General features: G+C 45.2%; 1 protein-coding gene across 3 annotated transcripts in view; it reads right to left on the bottom strand.

Annotated features, from left to right (window-relative positions):
- RPS6KA2 (ribosomal protein S6 kinase A2) overlaps positions 1-15,526 on the bottom strand; it is a 1,317,456-nt gene extending 1,301,930 nt beyond the window's left edge. The window contains exon 1 of one of the 3 annotated variants that reach the window (XM_069607706.1): positions 15,293-15,526. Coding sequence is in view for 2 of the 3 variants with exons in the window: in XM_069607704.1 (XP_069463805.1) it covers positions 14,373-14,576 (204 nt within the window). In the remaining variant the exon portion in view is untranslated. Of the gene's footprint in view, positions 1-14,372; positions 15,119-15,292 lie in introns of those variants that run through there. The other 2 variants (XM_069607704.1, XM_069607705.1) reach the window with 2 other exon arrangements.
- Between the last annotated feature and the right edge of the window lie 3,339 nt (positions 15,527-18,865).

Below are 18,865 nucleotides of genomic sequence, written 5' to 3'. Positions count from 1 at the left end.
TGCAAAATCAAACAAATCAAATTTAGGGCAGCAATCACCAGTGTGGTGATAATATAGAGCAACATGTTGTAATACGCTTAATTTCATCTTTCTGACATCAGATACATCAATGTAAATATGAATGGAAGCAAGATCCCTTTTTGTCACACTCCTAGATAGCACTTGTGTTAGGTACTACCTCTGCAATACTCCCCCAAACCCCTGCTGACTGTGTGGCTGAAAATAAGAGGGAAAACATCAGATTGTAAATTCGACCTACCACCCCAGAATGGGAGGCCAAAACGAAATGAAAACCTTGAAAAGGGAGCAAAATGGCACTCAGAGTTCACTGGATAATTAGAGGACAGTTTACATATGCAGTAGAATGGATAGGACAGGAATTTGTTTGGCTGTACTAAATAGACAAGAAAGCTTACAAGCTACAGGGCAAGGTACTAAAGAACATGAACAGAGGTGAGAAAATCGACTTTGGGAAAAAAAAGCAATGCAGCAAAATCACACGTGGCAGAATTGCAATTTCTTATTTTTGACATATTTTAAACAAGCAAACAGTTAAGGAAATGAGCTTAGCAATCAAAATCGGAAATTGTTTTTTGGGATGAGAAACAAAGGAACATAACAGATAGGATACTGAAGTGAAGGGATGACTCTTATGGCCCGAAAGTATGGGTTTCTTTATAGGAAATGAAAATCGGATGTTATAATGAAAGCAATCACACAGGCAAAAATCAGTTTTGTTAAAAAAATGATTCTTTTTACTGAGATTGTATTTTAGTGGCTAGATTATTAAGAAAGACCCTGCACGCAAGGAGGTTAATTTGCAATTTTAATCAATTTGTGTTGCGTTCCTCCCTACAGGGGAATTAATTAATGTATTTAAAAAATGGTACTAAGGACTTACACAGAGGACTGAAATGATATGAAAAGAATTACACAAACAGATATATACTACACAGATTCTTCTAAGAACCAGATAAACAGAGGATACTTACAAAATGCACTTGAGTTGGGTAATTTGGACAGCTAACCAGGTCTCTGGACAGCGGCTCGGCTCTCCTTTATGGGAACAGCTGAGCAACAGGGTTCTGGTCACTGTGGGCAGCAGGATGTATCAGCTGGGCAGAGGGTCTAGTTGCTGAATTCTCCCCAAGGGATCAGCAGCCTTTCCTCATTTCTCCCTCAATTATTGCGATAGATCTGGTTCTGGATAGGTGGTTCTGGATAGGAGGTTCTGGATAGGTGATTCTGGATCTGGATCAGCTACCTCTGGACTTGGTTCTGGAGTCTTGGAATCTTGCAGGGTGAATTTTGAATGTTGAATCCCCTCATGCCTCCCTGCATAGCTCTTATATAGGCAGAAAGACATCAGAACATTTACAATTTTGGCAGAAATAATCTGGACATACCTCCTGAATGGGATAGGTCAGGCTATGGGTGTCCCCTGCTCCAACTGAGCAGATTGGATTGAAGGAAGTGACCTCCCCTTAGGTGTATGCATGTATGGCTACTTTTGCCTCACAAGCCTAATTATTCACAAAAAGGAGTTATGGAATACAATTTTAAATTTACAATCATCACTAGTATACAAATCAGATAGGTAGATCCCATATTTCACAAGGAATATGCCCGTTCAAACGCCAAGTATGTGCGATGCTGCTTCGCCCTATGGGCACCATTTCGCAGTTTTTCACGAGAAACATTTTATCTAAAATTCTACAAATGGCTACCCATAAGCATAATAATGTCTGGCATATTTTCTCCAAATGTAAGATCTGTGCCATTTACGCTTTCCCAAGAAATGCCTTTTTACTGCCATTCACGACCACCACATGCCAGGAAGATACACATAGTGTTATTTTGCTTGTCCAAAATTTATATTAACACTGTCATAATCTCACATTACTGTTTTCAGATTTTTTAAATACATGTCTTAATGTAAACAGTTCTATAAAGGCTATGGATGGCATTTGTCACTTTATAGGCGGTCCTTCAAATCTCCACAGCCAGCCTTCCGCCTTTGTGTCAGTCTGACTAACAGGGTTACTATGGCACCCTTTGATCCTAGGCAGTTGAAGCTGAGTAGGGGGTCAAAGGAAATGACACCTTTTTATGACAGTGCTAGTTCCCATTGGTCCATTGTCCCTTGCTGTAGAAATGCCGGCCAGTCTGACGAGGTCACGAATTTCCACACCTTGTCCCTTTCATATTTGTAAAGGGGCTTCCTTTCCCATGGGGGCTTGTACCTTTGAACTGCCTGCCTTGCCAAACTGGCTCTGCTGTTTTAAAATAAAAATGTTTTCTTTTTCTCTTTCTTCCTCCGAACCCAAGTCTTTTTGTAAATAAATATAATATACATTTAAACTACCCCAGCCCCACACATATTCTGTGCGAGTATTGGGGCAATTTCACATTTAGCTTTCAAAAGAGCAGTTTTCTTGCTTTTGCAAAAACTGATTTACACGTGTTCATTTTCTAATTGTTGATTTCACAGGATGCGATTTTCTTCGCATTTGCTCTCTGAAGGCTTTTTATAGCTCTGTTCAGTTTCTGTACACAGGGATATGCTTGAAAAATGGTTTCTTGGTAATTGACATATAGCAAGAGAGTGAGAGCTTTCTTTTGAAGTACTTTGCGTGGGTTAATTTGTTTCCAGAGTGATTCCTAGTCATGCGACTGAAACGAAATTCCCTGCTCAACACAGACTTTGTTTGGTAAAACAATGTCGTTCTGGGAGGGATGGCCTTCTTTGATGATGTTCAACATGAAATAGATGGACATGGCTGTGTTTTACTCGAACAAAAACTGTGTGATGTTAAAAAATGAAAATAGCACCAGTGCAAGGTCATTTTAAATACAGGACATTTTCTTGTGCTTTGAGTTTTTGAGATGACAGACCAGCAGCGCAGAGCCATTCTGCCTTTAAGACATTTTCTTTGGGTTCACATGAAGAAAACAAAATGCAGCCATTTTTGGGGTGGCTGTGTTTAACTCTTGCCCCATATGTGCTCAGCAGACACGGCACAGCCATTTTTTTGCGGCACAGCCATTTTTTTGTAACTGCTGAAATTCAGTTTTGTGATGCAGGAGATTTCTATTGGGGCTGGTAAATATACCCCACAAAACCAACCCTTTAAAGACAGTGCACTTGTTATCAGTTTTGAAAGCCAAAGTACTTGAATAAATTCTGCACCATGCCCTGTACACAGCGATTAAACTATTACAGAAAGATAATCAAGAGAGCCAAATATATAATACCACAAAAAAAAAATCTGTTTACCTCTTCCTAAAAGAACAAGCTGAAGGTGCTAACGAGTGAGAATTGTACATCACAACTATCAGAAGCCCCATAAAAGGTGGCTACTAAGGAAGCTGAATGAAAATATTCCTCACCACCGACACACCACGCTAAAACGAATTTCAGCAATTAATGAGTTTCAATATATACAAATAGCAATTCAGTATCAACACCATACAAACAATACATACAGTAGTTTGTGTTTCCTTTATGAAAAGTATCCACAATACAGGCTGACAAGCTGAACAACCTTTGAGAATTAACATAGAAGCCCGGCGATTCAGCCCGCTGTGTTGGGGCTGTTTGGCAGTGTGGGCGGGACTCTCTGTGTCCAATCAATTCCACTTGAACACTGGCTGGTCTGCCTGGTAGAAACAGCAAAATGGAGCGTAAAGACCCCAAAAGATCCCACAGAGCCTGCGGCTCGGTATTTGGGTGACACAGAATGGTTCAAGGCCCAAGGGAAAACAGTACACTCTAGCGGCCGAGAAGGAAGGGAAGATACTACCGCTACTGTTATTGTTTCTGTTGACGGCAGTCTGTAGCTCATCAGTTCCACTGCTTGTTAGCCTGCTGAGTTGTAGCAAGATTCTGCGGTGACTAATTCCATTGAAACCTATGTCTCTGAAGCATAGAGAAGTGTGCTGTGTTTAGCTTACCCATCACTCGCTTCATGCCACACTTTATTACTATTGTCTATGTGGCTTGGAGCGTAATTTTAGCTTTAAATATACTCAAAATGCCTAAACTTTCTGTGCCCAAAGACAGTGTGAGACTGCATAACAAGGAGGGTCTATTAAAAGCATGTTTATACACATCAGTGTGTGTCGTCCATTCCGGCTCCTCACTGCGCGGGAATGTTGGTCTCAACGAGCCGGGTGCTGACCTTACAGTCCTTTATTCTGGAGTTTGCTGTGTTCCCTGAATGGTCTTATTGGAGTCCACTGCTAGATGCCTCTGATTGGTTCTAATGGTCTTGACTTTGTCAGCGTGATTTAATACAATTCAGTACATTTAAGATATGTACTCCCAGTTGCAGTGGAGGAAGGGGAGGTGGGCTTTGGCTGCCCCATTAGCAGTTTAGCGCCCCTCGCCTGGACTGGTGTATTTTCTACATATGACCTTGAAGGAGATTCCCAGAGGTGTCATACCGGTGTTGTCAGTTATTGTAGTCATCAGCATCTTGGCATTCTTATTCCTGGCTTGTTGATTCACATGTTTAACATTTTACTTCATAATCAGGGCTATTGTGTTTTGAGTTTTCTGTTGTGCAATTTTAACTCTATCTAGCCTATTGGGAAGTCGCTAGAGACAGTAATTTGTGCTTTTAGGTACTGATTTGTCTGATGACCGTTTGTTATTAAATCTTGTTTGCCTTTTGCTATGGCTAAACGCAAAGCAACTAAATCCCCCCCTAATGCAGAGGTGGGAAAGAGACTGGCTGTCTCGACTTTACACATCAAGGAGGCAAATGCCATTATAGATGAGATAGAGTCCTTGTTGTATGCGATCGAACCTGCTTTCCCACGCCCGGCCAATTTGCCACCCAAGGGCAGGACTAAATCTGGGAGAGAGACTCTGTGAGCGCAGTCTAATAACTGTGTAGTGGCAGAAAATTAAGACCTTATTCAACTAACCATCGAATCTGATATGTTACCAATAAGATCTCTTAATGTCACAAAACGTCTTCAGTTTAGTGAAAAAGGCTTCATTAACAGACATGAAGAGTCTGGCACAGGAAAGCATGACAACAACCAGGGCATCGTTACTAGCACTGGTAGATGTGGGGAAGATACTACCTGGGTACGGGGTCCCTAACAACCCAGTGCAGAGTGAGGGTAATACATATAGTATTCCGATTGAATTGAATGGTACAACCCTAGGGAGTGGAAAAACCATTAGTGGGTGTGTTAAAACTAACATCCAAGTTGAAACACGAGAGGCTTATGGCGTGGTGGTCCTTCGCCCAGGCATTATTTTGGACATTCCCACAACCAACCAGTTTAGTGTCCTTGAAAATGTGACTATCACTTTTACTAGTGTCCTAGAAGCAATCGAAGCAGATCCCCCTGTTACACTTAATGCGACACATAGAGCTCCCCATGCAAGCAGCCATATTCCTCTAGGGCGTGTTCAGTTTGAGGACTACATGTGTTGTATTCACATGGGCCCCCTAATTAAGGACTTACAGGCTGCTAACGAAGTCTTGCATCTCGAGCTTCACAAGTTGAAACTCGAAATGGGAACTGAAGCACAGGACCAGTACACCTCGCTCCACTAACGACACAATTACCTGCCCCTACAAGTTTCTTGGGACAATCAATTGGTGGTATTGTGCAGGCTATAAAGCACCATGAGGCAAATGCTCCACCGAAGAGACCTGTTCCGTCCAACTTCTAAGAGAAACTTTAGAAAATACTCCCCCCTTTCCTATCCAAACAGATAGACCTTGCTTTTATCTGTGTAACGGCCCAGAGTTGACATCTAAATTCCCCGAGTCAAGTGACAGTTTGGTAAATAAGGTGACCCACTGGTTAAGAATAAGGACGGGTTTTTGCTCCATCATTAGTCCATCATTAGAGAAGATATTGTCGGTTGCCAGCAGGTCTCACATTCACCAAACATGGACTTTATTATAGTTGAGTGTGACCGTCTAATAAACTGAGACACTCTCATAGGCTTGGTAGCCTGACTCATAGGCCTGGAGGCTCTATTGGCCAGGAGCTGCGGGCAATAAGGCTATTAGCAACTGGCTGTGGCATGCCAAGCTGGACAGGGTTGCATTGGGGCAGGACGAAAGAAAAAATCATTTGTGAATGGCTGCCAAGCAATGCATACCTGGTGGCCTCCGGGGAGCGGTCTGTCTTTCATGTTCATGGAAGGGTGAACGTGGAGAATGTAGGAAGTGACTGCACATATGTGGAGTAGAGGGGAGTTGTTGGGGAACAGTGGCACGGAGGGGAGCAAAAACTGCCATGGAGAGAAGTTGTTGGTGGGGAAAAGAACAGGGACAGTTGGTAGAGAGGTAGAAGAGAGAGACATGTGGCATCCGGCATGGGGCATCGAGTCCTGTGAGGCATCAGGATCCATGGCTACACCCGTGAATATTACCTGGGAGCCCTGGGTTCTTATGAGCTCCCAGGATTCTAATGTTCCTACCAAGGTGCAATACATTTTATTTAATGCTTAATATAATACATTTTATTCAATGGTTATATGTGCAAACCAACTTTTTAAAGTACAATTTGAACGTTGATGATATAGAGTAATTACATTATCAATGTGTGTTTGAGAAAATGTAGCAAACAAGAGCTATAGTAGCACCGGAGCATTAAGAACTACTTGATGATGGACTTTTACATTATGTGTGATAATGTGATTTATTGAATCTTCTTTATTTGAGTTTATCAGTGTTATTGTGTGTTAAATTATGTATTTGAAACTGTTCACTTTATATTCAATGAGTATTTTTTTAAAAACATTGTCTATATGGTTTGTAGAAATATACAGTACCATTTTTATAAAACATAAATAAAAGCAACCAGCCTAATTTTGCATCAAGTAAAAATAAACTATCAAAGGCATGGAGGTTCTGCCTTCTTCGCAATATGCAAAACAAATGTTCACAACCTTCTTTACATCAATTTCTCAATTTGGAAAAATATCACTATTATGCTGCCCTTCAAGGATCAGATTTAGTGCCAACTCAGTCTGGCTGGCACTCTAGAGGGCATCTGGGTACTGGCTTTTACATTTCAATGGAACAGCACACTTAGATTCACTCTCACATTGGCGCCTAGCATGGCCGCTCCATCTCTGTCGCTCTGGGGCTGCCATTTTACCCCACAGTCTAACGCATATGCAGATCAATAAACAAGGAACTGCTAGATATGCATATGTTTTATTCAACAAAGCGTGAAACATGTGTTCAGAGGGTCTGCTGGTGAGAGTTTGAAGCAGCTCAAATAGTTAAGAGGCGTGATTCCAATAACTTTGGACGTTGATCCATCTTGTTGATTGTGTAACTGCTATACAAGCGTTCATGATAACTGATATTGGTGTGGATGGGAAATGACTGTCAGGAATTCAGTTAACGATCCCTGTGTACGCACTAGGGCAACACTGTGCATAAGAAGGGGACCAATTGCTAAACAACATCAGGCAGCCTGAGGGGCTCTTATCTGCAGCCGCAAGTACAGGCGGAACACACATAGAGCTCTGTATCGAGGTGTTTGGAAGTTGCCTTGGCAATGCTGGCAGCCATTGCACGCACGTACGTTTCTGTCTCCGACTCAGAGGAACGTTCAGTGTGGTCACATGACTTTGCAGTCTTAAGCACCTACCTGTTTGCCCTTTGGTGCTTCTGAATCCGTTTTTCTTAAACTCACGTATTATACTGACTCTTGTTGATTCTTGTATACTGACTTGGATTTTGCTCACAGACAGCTTCTTGTCTGACCCTTCCAGATTTGGATCTCTGACATCGAACCTTGGTAAACTACTCAGCTTGTTTTCACAGACTGTCTTTCCCTGACCCGGAACGTCCACGGACTCCCTGCCTTCTGTGATTTTGTGTTCTTTCTGCCGGCAACCTGCCAGACCCGGATCATCCTACGGACTGCTTCTTTCTTCATGGAACTTTGTTGTTGTGTTTCACGGATTCTGCATTGCTTCTAGTACACAGACTAGAGATTGCCTGCAGTATACTATATCAAGTAGGTGTCCTCGTGCAGTCGGGGTAGTTTGCTTCCTGGATTCTGGACTTCTGTTTTCCACAGATATTATACTCCTCGTGACCATCTCTCCATTCTGAAAACATCAACAGGACTGCTGCTTGGTAAGCTTTTATCCACTGGGCAGTGGTCGAAGTGTACGAAAAGAAGTAGTGGAACTATGTTCCCTGCTGGCCGGCACCCACTCCCCACAAACCCCATTGCCACGTCCCCTCCCACACACAATACACCTCCCAAACACTTGCTCCTGCTGTTTAAGGGAACGTTCAGTGCACTGAAAGTGCAAGTTTCAACTACTTCCTACACTTATATTTTAAAATGAAACCGTTCCGGAATGGTTTCTTTTTAAAATAAAAGTATAGGAGCTGTAAAAGGTAATTTAAAAAAGTAGAGGCGCACCGCTCCCGACCGCTCCCACTCACTTTGACCACTGCCACTGGGACTATGTGTTAGTTTTGGTCTTAAATCCTCTCACTGTTATTGGTGTCTCATTTCAGAATATCTCGTCAGTGGTTTTGCATACCTGTCTTGTGTTCCATTGCCCTGCCCATTTCCGCCTCTACTGTATTTACGGCGCAGTTTAGTCCACTGATATTTGGGGGCATACCATTGTCATTGTATCGCTGTCATTATTAGTGACTCAATTTTGTGATTTTCTTGGCAGCCACCACGGTCGCGTATTGTATCCTGCCTTCCGATTAATAGACTCCACTGCATGTAGTTTTATACATTCAGAGGGATATATTGGTAGGCAGAATTCTTGTTCTACACGACGGGTCAAACCAGTCATCACTCAGGACTACCACGAGGAAGGAGCTGGATTCTGACAATGACTACCTGTCTGGTTAACTTCCTGTCACAACCGTGGGTTGTACGGATATGATATTTCTGCATCACTTTTCCCTGCACCATATCGGTGTCCTTCATCCCGAGTGGGATTGTTTAGCATAGTCTCTTTGTTGTTAGTGTTAGGATTGGCATTCAGAGGAGAACACAAATGGAGGAAATGGTTGCAAGCAGGAAGAGAAGGGTTAGGGAAGGGGGGAGATGTTAGAGTAGGGAGTGGATTGGCGAAAGAAAACAGCATGTTGACATATTTTAATGTCATCCACACATTAAAATAAGCAGAACCATATTTTAGTAGTGGGTGAATGCAACTTCTGTGAAGATCAACGTGGAATCTGCTGTTACTCGGGCTTACATTGCTCTGAAGTCAAGTGCAGTTATAAATGGTAATTAGGAGCTTATAGGAATATTAAATCAGCGGCAGAGACAAGCACTTGTCAGGAATGCCTGGGTAGCTTAGTCTTTGGGAGGTAGTGTCGGTAAAATGACGGCCCTTGAGGAGGGTAATATCAAAGCAGAGATCGCTCAGACAGATGTACAACTCGGAAAGAGTTTATAGTGATCATGTCGAAAACAAAGGGTCGACTTCCAAAAGCATCGAATACAAACTGTCGGATAACAAACCATCGTCAACCTATATTTGACATGTAAAAGTGCAATTCCATCGAAACCAGTCCATCTACAATATACATGGACTGATTTCAATGGAAATGCACTTTTACATGTAAAAAGTAGCATTTCCATGCTTTTTTCCCAACTTTAAAACATTACATGTTGCTGTCCAGTGCTGAAATTTCAGCATTGGCCAGCCCCTTGTAACGTTTCATTTTTTTTATATTGGAGGGTTCCCCCCCCAGACCCCCATCCCCCACAACCCTAACCCAAGCCCCAACCCTAACCCTAACCCCAACCCTAACCTTTATTTAACCCTTAATCTAACCCAAGCCCCAACCCTAACCCTAGCCCCAACCCTAATCCTAACCCTAACCTTAATTTAACCCTTAATCTAACCCAAGCCCCAACCCTAACCCTAGCCCCAACCCTAACCCTAACCCTAACCCTAATTTAACCCAAGCCCTAACCCCAATTTAACCCAAGACCCAACCCCTAACCCTAACCCTAGCCCCAACCCGAACTCCAACCCTAACCCTAATTTACCCCTTAATGTAACCCAAGCCCCAACCCTAACCCTAATCTAACCCCCAATCATAACATTGCATTTCGATGGATCCATCATTTTTTTTTCAACTAAATGGCCATGCTATGGAATGGTATTTCGATGGAAAAAATTCGAGGGTTTGGGTTTCAATGGTTTGGGATTCCATAGAATGACCGGATACCCTCGGAAAGGCCCACATGTGTAGTCCAGAGTCAGTCACAAGTAAAACATGCACAATGCAGAGACATTCATCCCGCGGGGGATACTTACACGAGCACTATTTGGAGGCATAACATTACACTGCTGTGAGCTTCAGCAAGCATAGGTCTGTGGAAGACCAGTAGAACATTAACTTGAAATAGCCAGGATCTGAACTCGAGCTTCATAACCCTTTGGCGGGTTTGTCGAACTCGATAGACTTGAGTAGTTAAAAGTTCCAGCTAGTTTACTGGGCTTAATAATAATGCTATTACAGAGCAAAAGTGCAGAAAAGGAAACTGCAAGTCTATCCATGTGCACCCAGAGGCTAGCCAATCAGCAAACTGAGAATGCACACTTTATTTGTGGCTAAAAAGCTTCTGTACCACTCACCTTCCCTATGCCAATTGATTAAAAAACGATATATGTTTTCAAAAATGTACCGTGTCCTTCTCTTGTTGCGGTCCCCACTCCTGGATCTTGCCAACTTTGTTTCAGAGACACTATGCAATTGGGAAAGATAGTCTTTGTAGAGCTCCCTTCATGTTTGTCATTGTGGAAATGCAAGCTTGTAGGATTTATTCTGGTGAACAGGTTTACACTCCCCGACTAGCGAGGAGTACATTTAATTCCTCTAACGAAAATTGTATTTTAATTCAAAAGGCAAATAGCAACCGCTCCATTTATCACGGGCAATGCGCAACAACGTCACACTCACATAGGCTACGATTGGTCCAGCAAAGGCTGCATGGCATGAGACACAGCACTGTATAGCCATCGAGATTGCTGATTGGAGCGGTCTTCCTAACTGGCATTGCATGGGACACACCTTCACACTCTAATCATTGGTAAACAGTTCAGTGCAGCAAAGACAATATTAAATGGCCTTCTGTTTCTATAACTCGAGCTGCAAAGAGACAATGGGCCTCATTCCGAGTATGGCGTTAAGGGATAGCGGCCACCGGTAACGAGACCGGTGGCGGTGATCCCTTACCGCCATACTCCGAGTTCCCTTTGCGCCCTTGCCCTTAACGCCTGCTTTGAGCAGGTGTTAAAGTCGAGGGCGCAAAGGGGCCTCCAAGCCAATAACGGTGACCGTAATGAACGGTCACCGTTATTTGCATCTTCCCCATTCCCATTGAGCCCTATGGGGGCTCATTTGGGAATGGGGAAGAGCCTTGGTGAATGGGGAATTACCGCCCCGCCAACCTTGGAATGGGGCGGTAATTCCGCCATCCACCAAGGCGCTGCCGGTCCGGGTACGGCGTCAACCAAGGCGTTAATAGCGCCATTGGTTAGTGCCGTACTCGGAATGAGGCCCAATGTTTAAAGAATAAAGAAGCCCAAAATCTTGATGGGACTTTTCCATTCAGTGTTTCAAAGTCATGTAGACCCTCTAGCAAATTGTTCCCGAATGTCTTCAAAAAATGTACTAACCTAAAGAAGGAAGGGGACGGCCAACCAAGACACTCACATCCAACAAGTGCAATCTCGCATAATCTTTCAATTTATGTGAAGGTTGTGTTTTCAGAAGTCCCCAAATTGTTGCGTTTTAGGTAATAAGCCATGCAGCGCTGTTGCCTCGCTTGCTTTTTTTGTCCTACTTTTATAATAGGAAAGGCTAAAGAACATTTACTAGAAAGTCAGGGGAAACATGCAGCCTGGGGCCACTACTTGCATGTGGCATGTTCAAACAATGTGCAGTCTTTCAATGTGCCTATTCTAGTAAAAGATCATTTGCTATTCAAAGCATCACACTACTCTGTATTTCGTGATGCGTCCTGGGCAATTTGCAAGTGATGTTCATTGGTTTTCTTGTACATGCACAAGTTGTTTTTTCTAGGATAATACCTGGGAAACTAAAACGGCGTGAAATATATACATATATGACCATTCGCTGTTGTGTGTATCAACTATGCCAACTATACATAGTGGAAGTTTAGCACTGCAAGAATGATTAATTTTATTCAGCTCCTACAGTAGCTGCGAACAAACTGGTTTTATCCATCTGCGTGATTCTGCTGTGCCACAGAATGCAACGTGGCTAAGAATTTCAAGGTCGATTCTCTTACAAAGGAAGGATGCCCTTCTATATACTCCCAAATGGTTCACATTTGCATTATTATTTGTCTGTGTGAAACGTTGCCCATGATATTCCCAGGAGGGTCCCTCCCAGGAAAGAGCTGCCAAGTCCCTTGACATAGCACTAAATCAGATAAAACCCCTGACAAGAATCCAGAAATTTCTCCCATGTTCCTCTTGCCAGCTCCCCCACACCTCAAAATGACACAGAGAGATCATTCACAGACGCACTTGGAGGGCTGACATCGCAGTTTCAGTCCCGTTCCCTCTCTGCCACTGGGGGCCTCTGTGTTCATCTTTCTACACAGCCAATTCTTGGCTCTGACACTTCTGACAGTTGACGTGGCAGTGCCAGATAAATTCCCTGGGGGTTCGCCAGGGAATGACTGACAGTCAGGCCTGCACGCTTCAAGAGCTCTCCTGCGAACATCACATGCCCATCACACAACCACGCTCAGTCTAATTGGAGTATCACCTTCCAAGTGCTAAACACTGCCATCACTAGAGAATGCTTTTCATCCCAAGATGTTCTATTTTCCCTCTTTCTGAACCATCAGCATTGATCCACTGGCAATGACTCGACAAAATACCACAGTCGCATATCTTCTCGCTCAACACCTCAGATCCTTTACATTTTTTTAATATCGCTACTCCTGCTTTTCACTCCCTTGCATCTTTCCCCGTTTTTTTCCTTTTGGGCTTACTGCACAAAAATTCACAGACTCGCTTCAAGTGGAAAGGGTTGCCTTAATGTGACAGGCCACAGCTCACAAAAACATGAGACCTGGTTCCCTGGCCCTACAGACTAACAGATCCATTTAACCATTGCTGAAACAAATAACTAAATAAACAATTTAAATTCATCACTTCCTTTCCCTTGCTCGCTCCCCTACAATTCGTCTCAACCTTCATTCCTGCTTTCTCCCATCCTCTCTACGAGGCCACGCACCTCCTTCTTCAATACCTCTTCCCCTTACTTGTACCCCTGCTGTAGCCCGTTCGTGCAAACAGCACCACCCCCTCTCCTTTACCGCGCTAGTACCCCATTGTGTTTCCCCCAACCCTCATCCAAAGGGCCATGTCCCCGGCACTTCATAGCCCCTCTTACAAAATTACGAAAGAGATGGTTAGAGGGTGGGTACAAACGTTGTCGCTTGCTCCCGAACCTTCCCTGCCCCCATATATACCCCAGGGATGACGTTCTATTCGCAGGTCAGCTCGCTGGCCTAGCAGCGCCCAAAACCACCCGAGGGGGAAAAGCTTGCTTGAAAAGGCTGGTAACTTCCAGGCCGTGAAAGAGGCAAGCCCTGTTATCTGTCCCTTGTTGCAAACATGCTATACAACCTCACTCCCCAGAGTCACATGTAGCCTGACGCTTGCGCTTGATTTTACCCTGTGCGTTTCATATGTCCACATCTATACAGGTGTTATATATTTTGATCTCGGTGGCACCACCGAGAGGTACAACCCACACCAGAGTCCATTCATCCCTCCACACCCAACTAAAAAAATCACATTACGGAGTGCAATGGCATGATATACAAGTTGCCTATTTTATTTGAATGCCATAAGTTCGGTATTGTACGTGTTTTGTATATATATCATAATGGAGTGATATCCTGCAACACGCATACCGCTGAACATAGTACACAAATAGTTTTGATGTACACAATTAAGTCGGACAATTGCAATACAAAACATACATGCCTGATTGTTTACATGCGGGTGCATCTCTACACATCCCCACTCGGCTCTTTTTTGACTAAAGGGTGTACCTACTGATCTTTTCGGCACTCAGCAAAATAACTAGCCTTAAAACAACTTAACATGCGCTGCACAGAACCACAACTCTATGTTGTCATGTATGTGTTATACTGAGCAATGCTCATTCGTGTTTTTACCAACAATAAGCGCGCGACACCCAAAGAACGCGCCTGCCCCACTCAAGAGAACACGGGAGAGATTAAGAGGACTTGCTCTGCCCAGCCAAGCAACTCGGGCTGCGCTCTGCCTTATTCCGCCACATTTCGCAGCGCAGGTGAACGCGGCTGCACTTTACCTCGTATCTGCTGAAGCTCGAGGTCTTCGAGCGGGACTTCTTGTGCAGGTAGACGGAGAAAAACCTGCGCACCGTGAACTTCCTCGTGTTCATCTCCATCGTCCCAGACTCCGTTGACCAGGGAGAGGAGGGGCGGTCCCGCGGGTTACATCCAGGGGAGAGGGCGCAGCCTCGCCCAAAGGTCAAAACCCCTGCTTTGCACATCCATCAGGAAGAGCAGCGCCAGGGGCGCAGCGCAGATGACCGCCCCCCGCGGCGTACCCGCGCTCGGGACAGCTGCCGGCGCTCGCCTCGCCGCCACTGTTTACATTGCAGGGCTGCGCCACGCCTGCCTCGGGTCCCCGCGCTGCCTCCAGTCAGCCGCGGCCCCTCTCGCGTGCAGAGAGAGCGAGGAGGGCTCCGCGCAGCTGCGGGCGCGGAGTAAATATTTACAGTTTCCCCTGACCGTTGCTCGCCCCACCTGCCGTATCCTCCTCCTGATCCCCGTTGCCGGTGTGTGTGAGAGAGCGCGAGGATGAGGAGAGCTGCTGCCTCCGTCTCCTCGGACAGCCTCAGCTGCGCTCCTCCGCGTGATTGCTTTCCAGCGGAGAGATGACACGAGAAACTCTCTTGGGGGGGAAAGGGGTATCATCTGCTCGTGGCTGGAATCAAAGGGACGTCCGAGCCTCATTAAAAAATCCCCATAAGCTCCGAAAACATATTGGCTATGGCTCCGAGCACAAGCCAGAGCTGCGTTCAAGCACCAGGTGGGCGTGCATGGCAATACAAAAAAAATAGAAAATATATATATGGAAAGGCGTTTCTTTTGTTCACTGTGCAAACGATCACCGAAAGGTTCATCGTATTTTTTAAGGTGCGCTGTTTCCGTGTTGTTTATTATTCATTGGGAATATGCGAAATGTGTGCGGACGTGTACTTACTGGGTGTTTCGCTTGCAGAAACAAAAGCAAGAACAACGGGAAAGTCGGTTTTGCGATCTCGGATTAACGTGCGCGGTTGAGAATCTATTGGTGCCTCGCCCACGGGTTTCGGGGTACTGCTTTTGCCTACTCCCTTACTCCCGTCCTTCTTCCCCTGCTAGCATCACTCCTTAAACTTGACCCAGATCGGTCATCACGTGGCCCGCTGGGACTGGGCGGGCGCTGCTGAGCCCAAGCAGCAAGGTGCGCTGGAGCCTGCCGTGTGTAGATCCTTTATCCTCCACGAGGAGCGAAGAGAAAATGCTGCGAACGTGCTGGTTTCTCAGGATCCCTGTCAGGTTGTGGGTAGAACAGGGCAGAGCCAGAACATTAATGTGTAGGGCCAACGGCAGGGCCCAGCTTGGGGATGTGGCTGGTTCCTAGGGCCCAACATGAGCCAAACTATGTACATTTCTGCCAAAAACGGGGGAGGGGCCGGTGTCAGGGGCTGAGGGCAAGAAAGGGCATTGGAGGGGCTAAAAGGGGCAAAAGAGGTTAGGGGAACAAAAAGGACTGGGTAGAGAAAAGGGCTGAATGAGACTGGGGGGGCTGCACCATTGACTAAAAGAGCTCGGGGCTACTAAATGGGGCAAGGATAGGGGCTAAGTGGGAACAAAATTGGTTAAACGTGTTGGGGCAAAAAAGGGGCCTAAAGGGTTTTGGGAGCAAGAAAAGGGGATAGGGTAAGAAAAGAAAGGGGCTAGGGTAAGAAAGGGGATTGGGGCAATATAAGAGAAACAAAGATTTGGCACAACGAAAGGGACTGAGGCGAGAAAGGGGGCTAATCAGGAATAAAACACAATTGGGTAAAGGGATTAGGGCAACACATGGGCTAAAAGGGGCTTGCACAGCAGAGGGGCCTGGCGGCAGCTAAAGGGAGCAAGAAGATGAGCTAGGGCCAAAAAGGGCTAATACCAATTGGGGCAACAAAGGGGCACGAACGGGTTAGAGTCAATAAAAGGGGCTAAAGTGAGCTGGAAGGCAACTAAAGGGCTTAACCCACCCCCTTTTCTTGGCCCCTGACACAGGCCCCTCACCCGTTTTGGGCAGAAATGTCCTTGATGGGACAGGAAGTCGAGCGGCACGCCCCTGTAAGTGGTGTCTGGTTTCATATACCGGCTACCTGAATTCCTGTGTCGCCCGAGCCACTCATTCATTGACTTTACAGAAGCGTGTTTTTTTACATGAGTGAGGGGGGCAGTTGGTAGGGTTTGTGGCTGGCCCCTGCTGTGGGCAGGCACTGACCCAAAAGGAGGGAGAGGCCAGAGCTCCAGCTGTGATGTGGGACTCCCCGAGCCCCGCCAAGCTCGCCCAGGTCTAGTTGGGTGGTAGGAGACGAGTTACACCTTTTTTTCAAAAGCAGAGCTTCGTTAAAAGGAGCCTTAGCCATTGGTACCCTATATGGAACCGTGTGTGTTTCCTTTCCGCGCATTTGCTTTTTTGAGCTATTGTATTTCATGCTTGTAGCCAAATTGGCTCCTTTGTGACCAGACCATCCATACTCCACATGCTTTGGTTTGTTAAATGAAAATATAGGACTGGAAATATGATTCCCCCGATGACATTGGACCATTCAGTCGTTCACATGGTCATCTCTTGTCTGAGGTGTTTACTGGGCACATTTAGAACCACTTAAGCACTGTTTGGCACAGTGAAAATTTGTTTCGAGCTGGCTGGAATTGTCATTGCAATTTTGGGAAATTGTTCTGGGGTATGGGTGTGAAAGGGTGGGGTGGGGGCTGAGAGAATGCTAGAGGTGGAGGCCTGGCAGGGCATTAACCTGTATATAGAAGCAAGAAACACTGCCAAAGCTGGAGGCAGTATACAGACCGTTATGGCAGGTTCTTTTATGGAGCTCGAATAAATGGTATGGTGGCAGAGGAGGACATTGACCAAAGAGATGCCTATGAAGGAGAGCTGTGGAAGCTGAGCATTGCAGAGGGGAGCCAGCCACGAATAATGGAAAAGAGGGTGGGACGTTTGTACGAAATAAAGATTACTTCTGTGGCTTTTAGAGCCACATGAAGATATGCAGGAGACAATAGTTCACTAATGGTGTAGGTCAGCCTATCCCAAGGGCCGTGCAAGTGCTTCAGCCCTCTAAGCAATATCAGGGAAAGGACAGGTGACATGCAAGTACATGACCCATAAAATGCCCTGGGAAATTAGTGCAGGTGGCCAGTGGAGAAATTCGAGCAATGTCAGTAACCCAGAGCAGAGCCAGAGAGTAAGTCAAGCTGAATGGAGCGGAGCCCCCTCACCAAAGCTATAATGGAAAAGAGATTTGAGTGACTAAGTCAGCTGGCCCACATGCAGTGACTGGGGCTTTAAGAGAACTCACACCACTGATCGATCCAAGGAGCCAAAGTCCCTTAAGTGCTATCCAACTGAACTGGACATTATATCATAGACATTAGTGTGCTGGGCACTATATCCCTTCTTAAGTGAGCTGGGCACTATATCTTTATGAAAGTGAGCAGAGCACTGAATCACTAACAAAATTAACTGAACACTCTATCCCTAAATAAGTGTCAGGGGAACTATATACCTAATGGAGTGAGCTGGGTAACTGGATCCCTAAAAAAGTGATCTGGACACTATATCCCTAAAACAGTGTGTGTATTAAATCCCGAACACCGTGAGCTGAGCACTACATCCCACAAGAACCCCATCTGCGTGCTATATAGCTGAGACTCTGAATAGAAGCTAACTAAGTGAACTAGGCACTCCATACCTGCAAGGAATACACATAGTGAACTGGGTGTTTTATCCCCAAGACTGTCTTTGAGAAGCAGGACCATTTTTTATTGGGGACAGGTATGGGCTGCACTCAGCTGGTTGTCCCTACCTAATTATCAAGGAGCTCACCAAGCACTCGGAACACTCAACCCATAGGTTTAACTAAGGGTAGTGAGGTAATGCGCCAGTTCAACCGGGGCTATTGGGCACGGAACGCACTTTAATGGCTGTTGGGGTAGGAATAGCGATGCACTCAGACACATTTAGATGGTTCTTTCCATTGGGGACGGGAAACAATAATGTTGGTCTTAAGCCCTAGGTGGCTAGGTCTATTTGATATATTTACCTATTACACTCAAAGAATTACACCTGCCAGGTCCTTTCCAAAGATAGTTTGCTAACCCCACAAGAAGATGCACTCAATTGACCAGTCTATCATCTTGACAGACCTAAAAAAACGACACTGAAGAAAGAAAAATCTGTCAGAGTCTAAGGTATGTATAAATCGTACCACATCTGTGGACACATACCACAGGCACTGTTCCCCATCCATGCACTTTAGAATGCAGTTCTGGTGTGAGGAATTTGACCATCCCACGGGGAGAGTGCGCTCGCCTGGTCTTTAGATGGGAGATTAGCCTCCAAAAATGTGTTTGGCCATTCCTCACCCATTTTATCAGCTCACCACACAAAACACATAGTCTTGTACATGCAGGGAGGACAAAGCCTACAGGCGCTGCCCTCCCCTGTCATGTTCAGCAGGAATGTTACAGCCATGGGTACATTAAGCCATCT

The sequence above is a fragment of the Ambystoma mexicanum genome, chromosome 4q (assembly GCF_040938575.1).
Source record: "Ambystoma mexicanum isolate Mex_15411 chromosome 4q, UKY_AmexF1_1, whole genome shotgun sequence".
NCBI lineage: Eukaryota > Metazoa > Chordata > Amphibia > Caudata > Ambystomatidae > Ambystoma > Ambystoma mexicanum.
The sequence above is the reverse complement of the archived record's forward strand: the minus strand, read 5'-3'. Positions and strand labels throughout refer to the sequence as shown.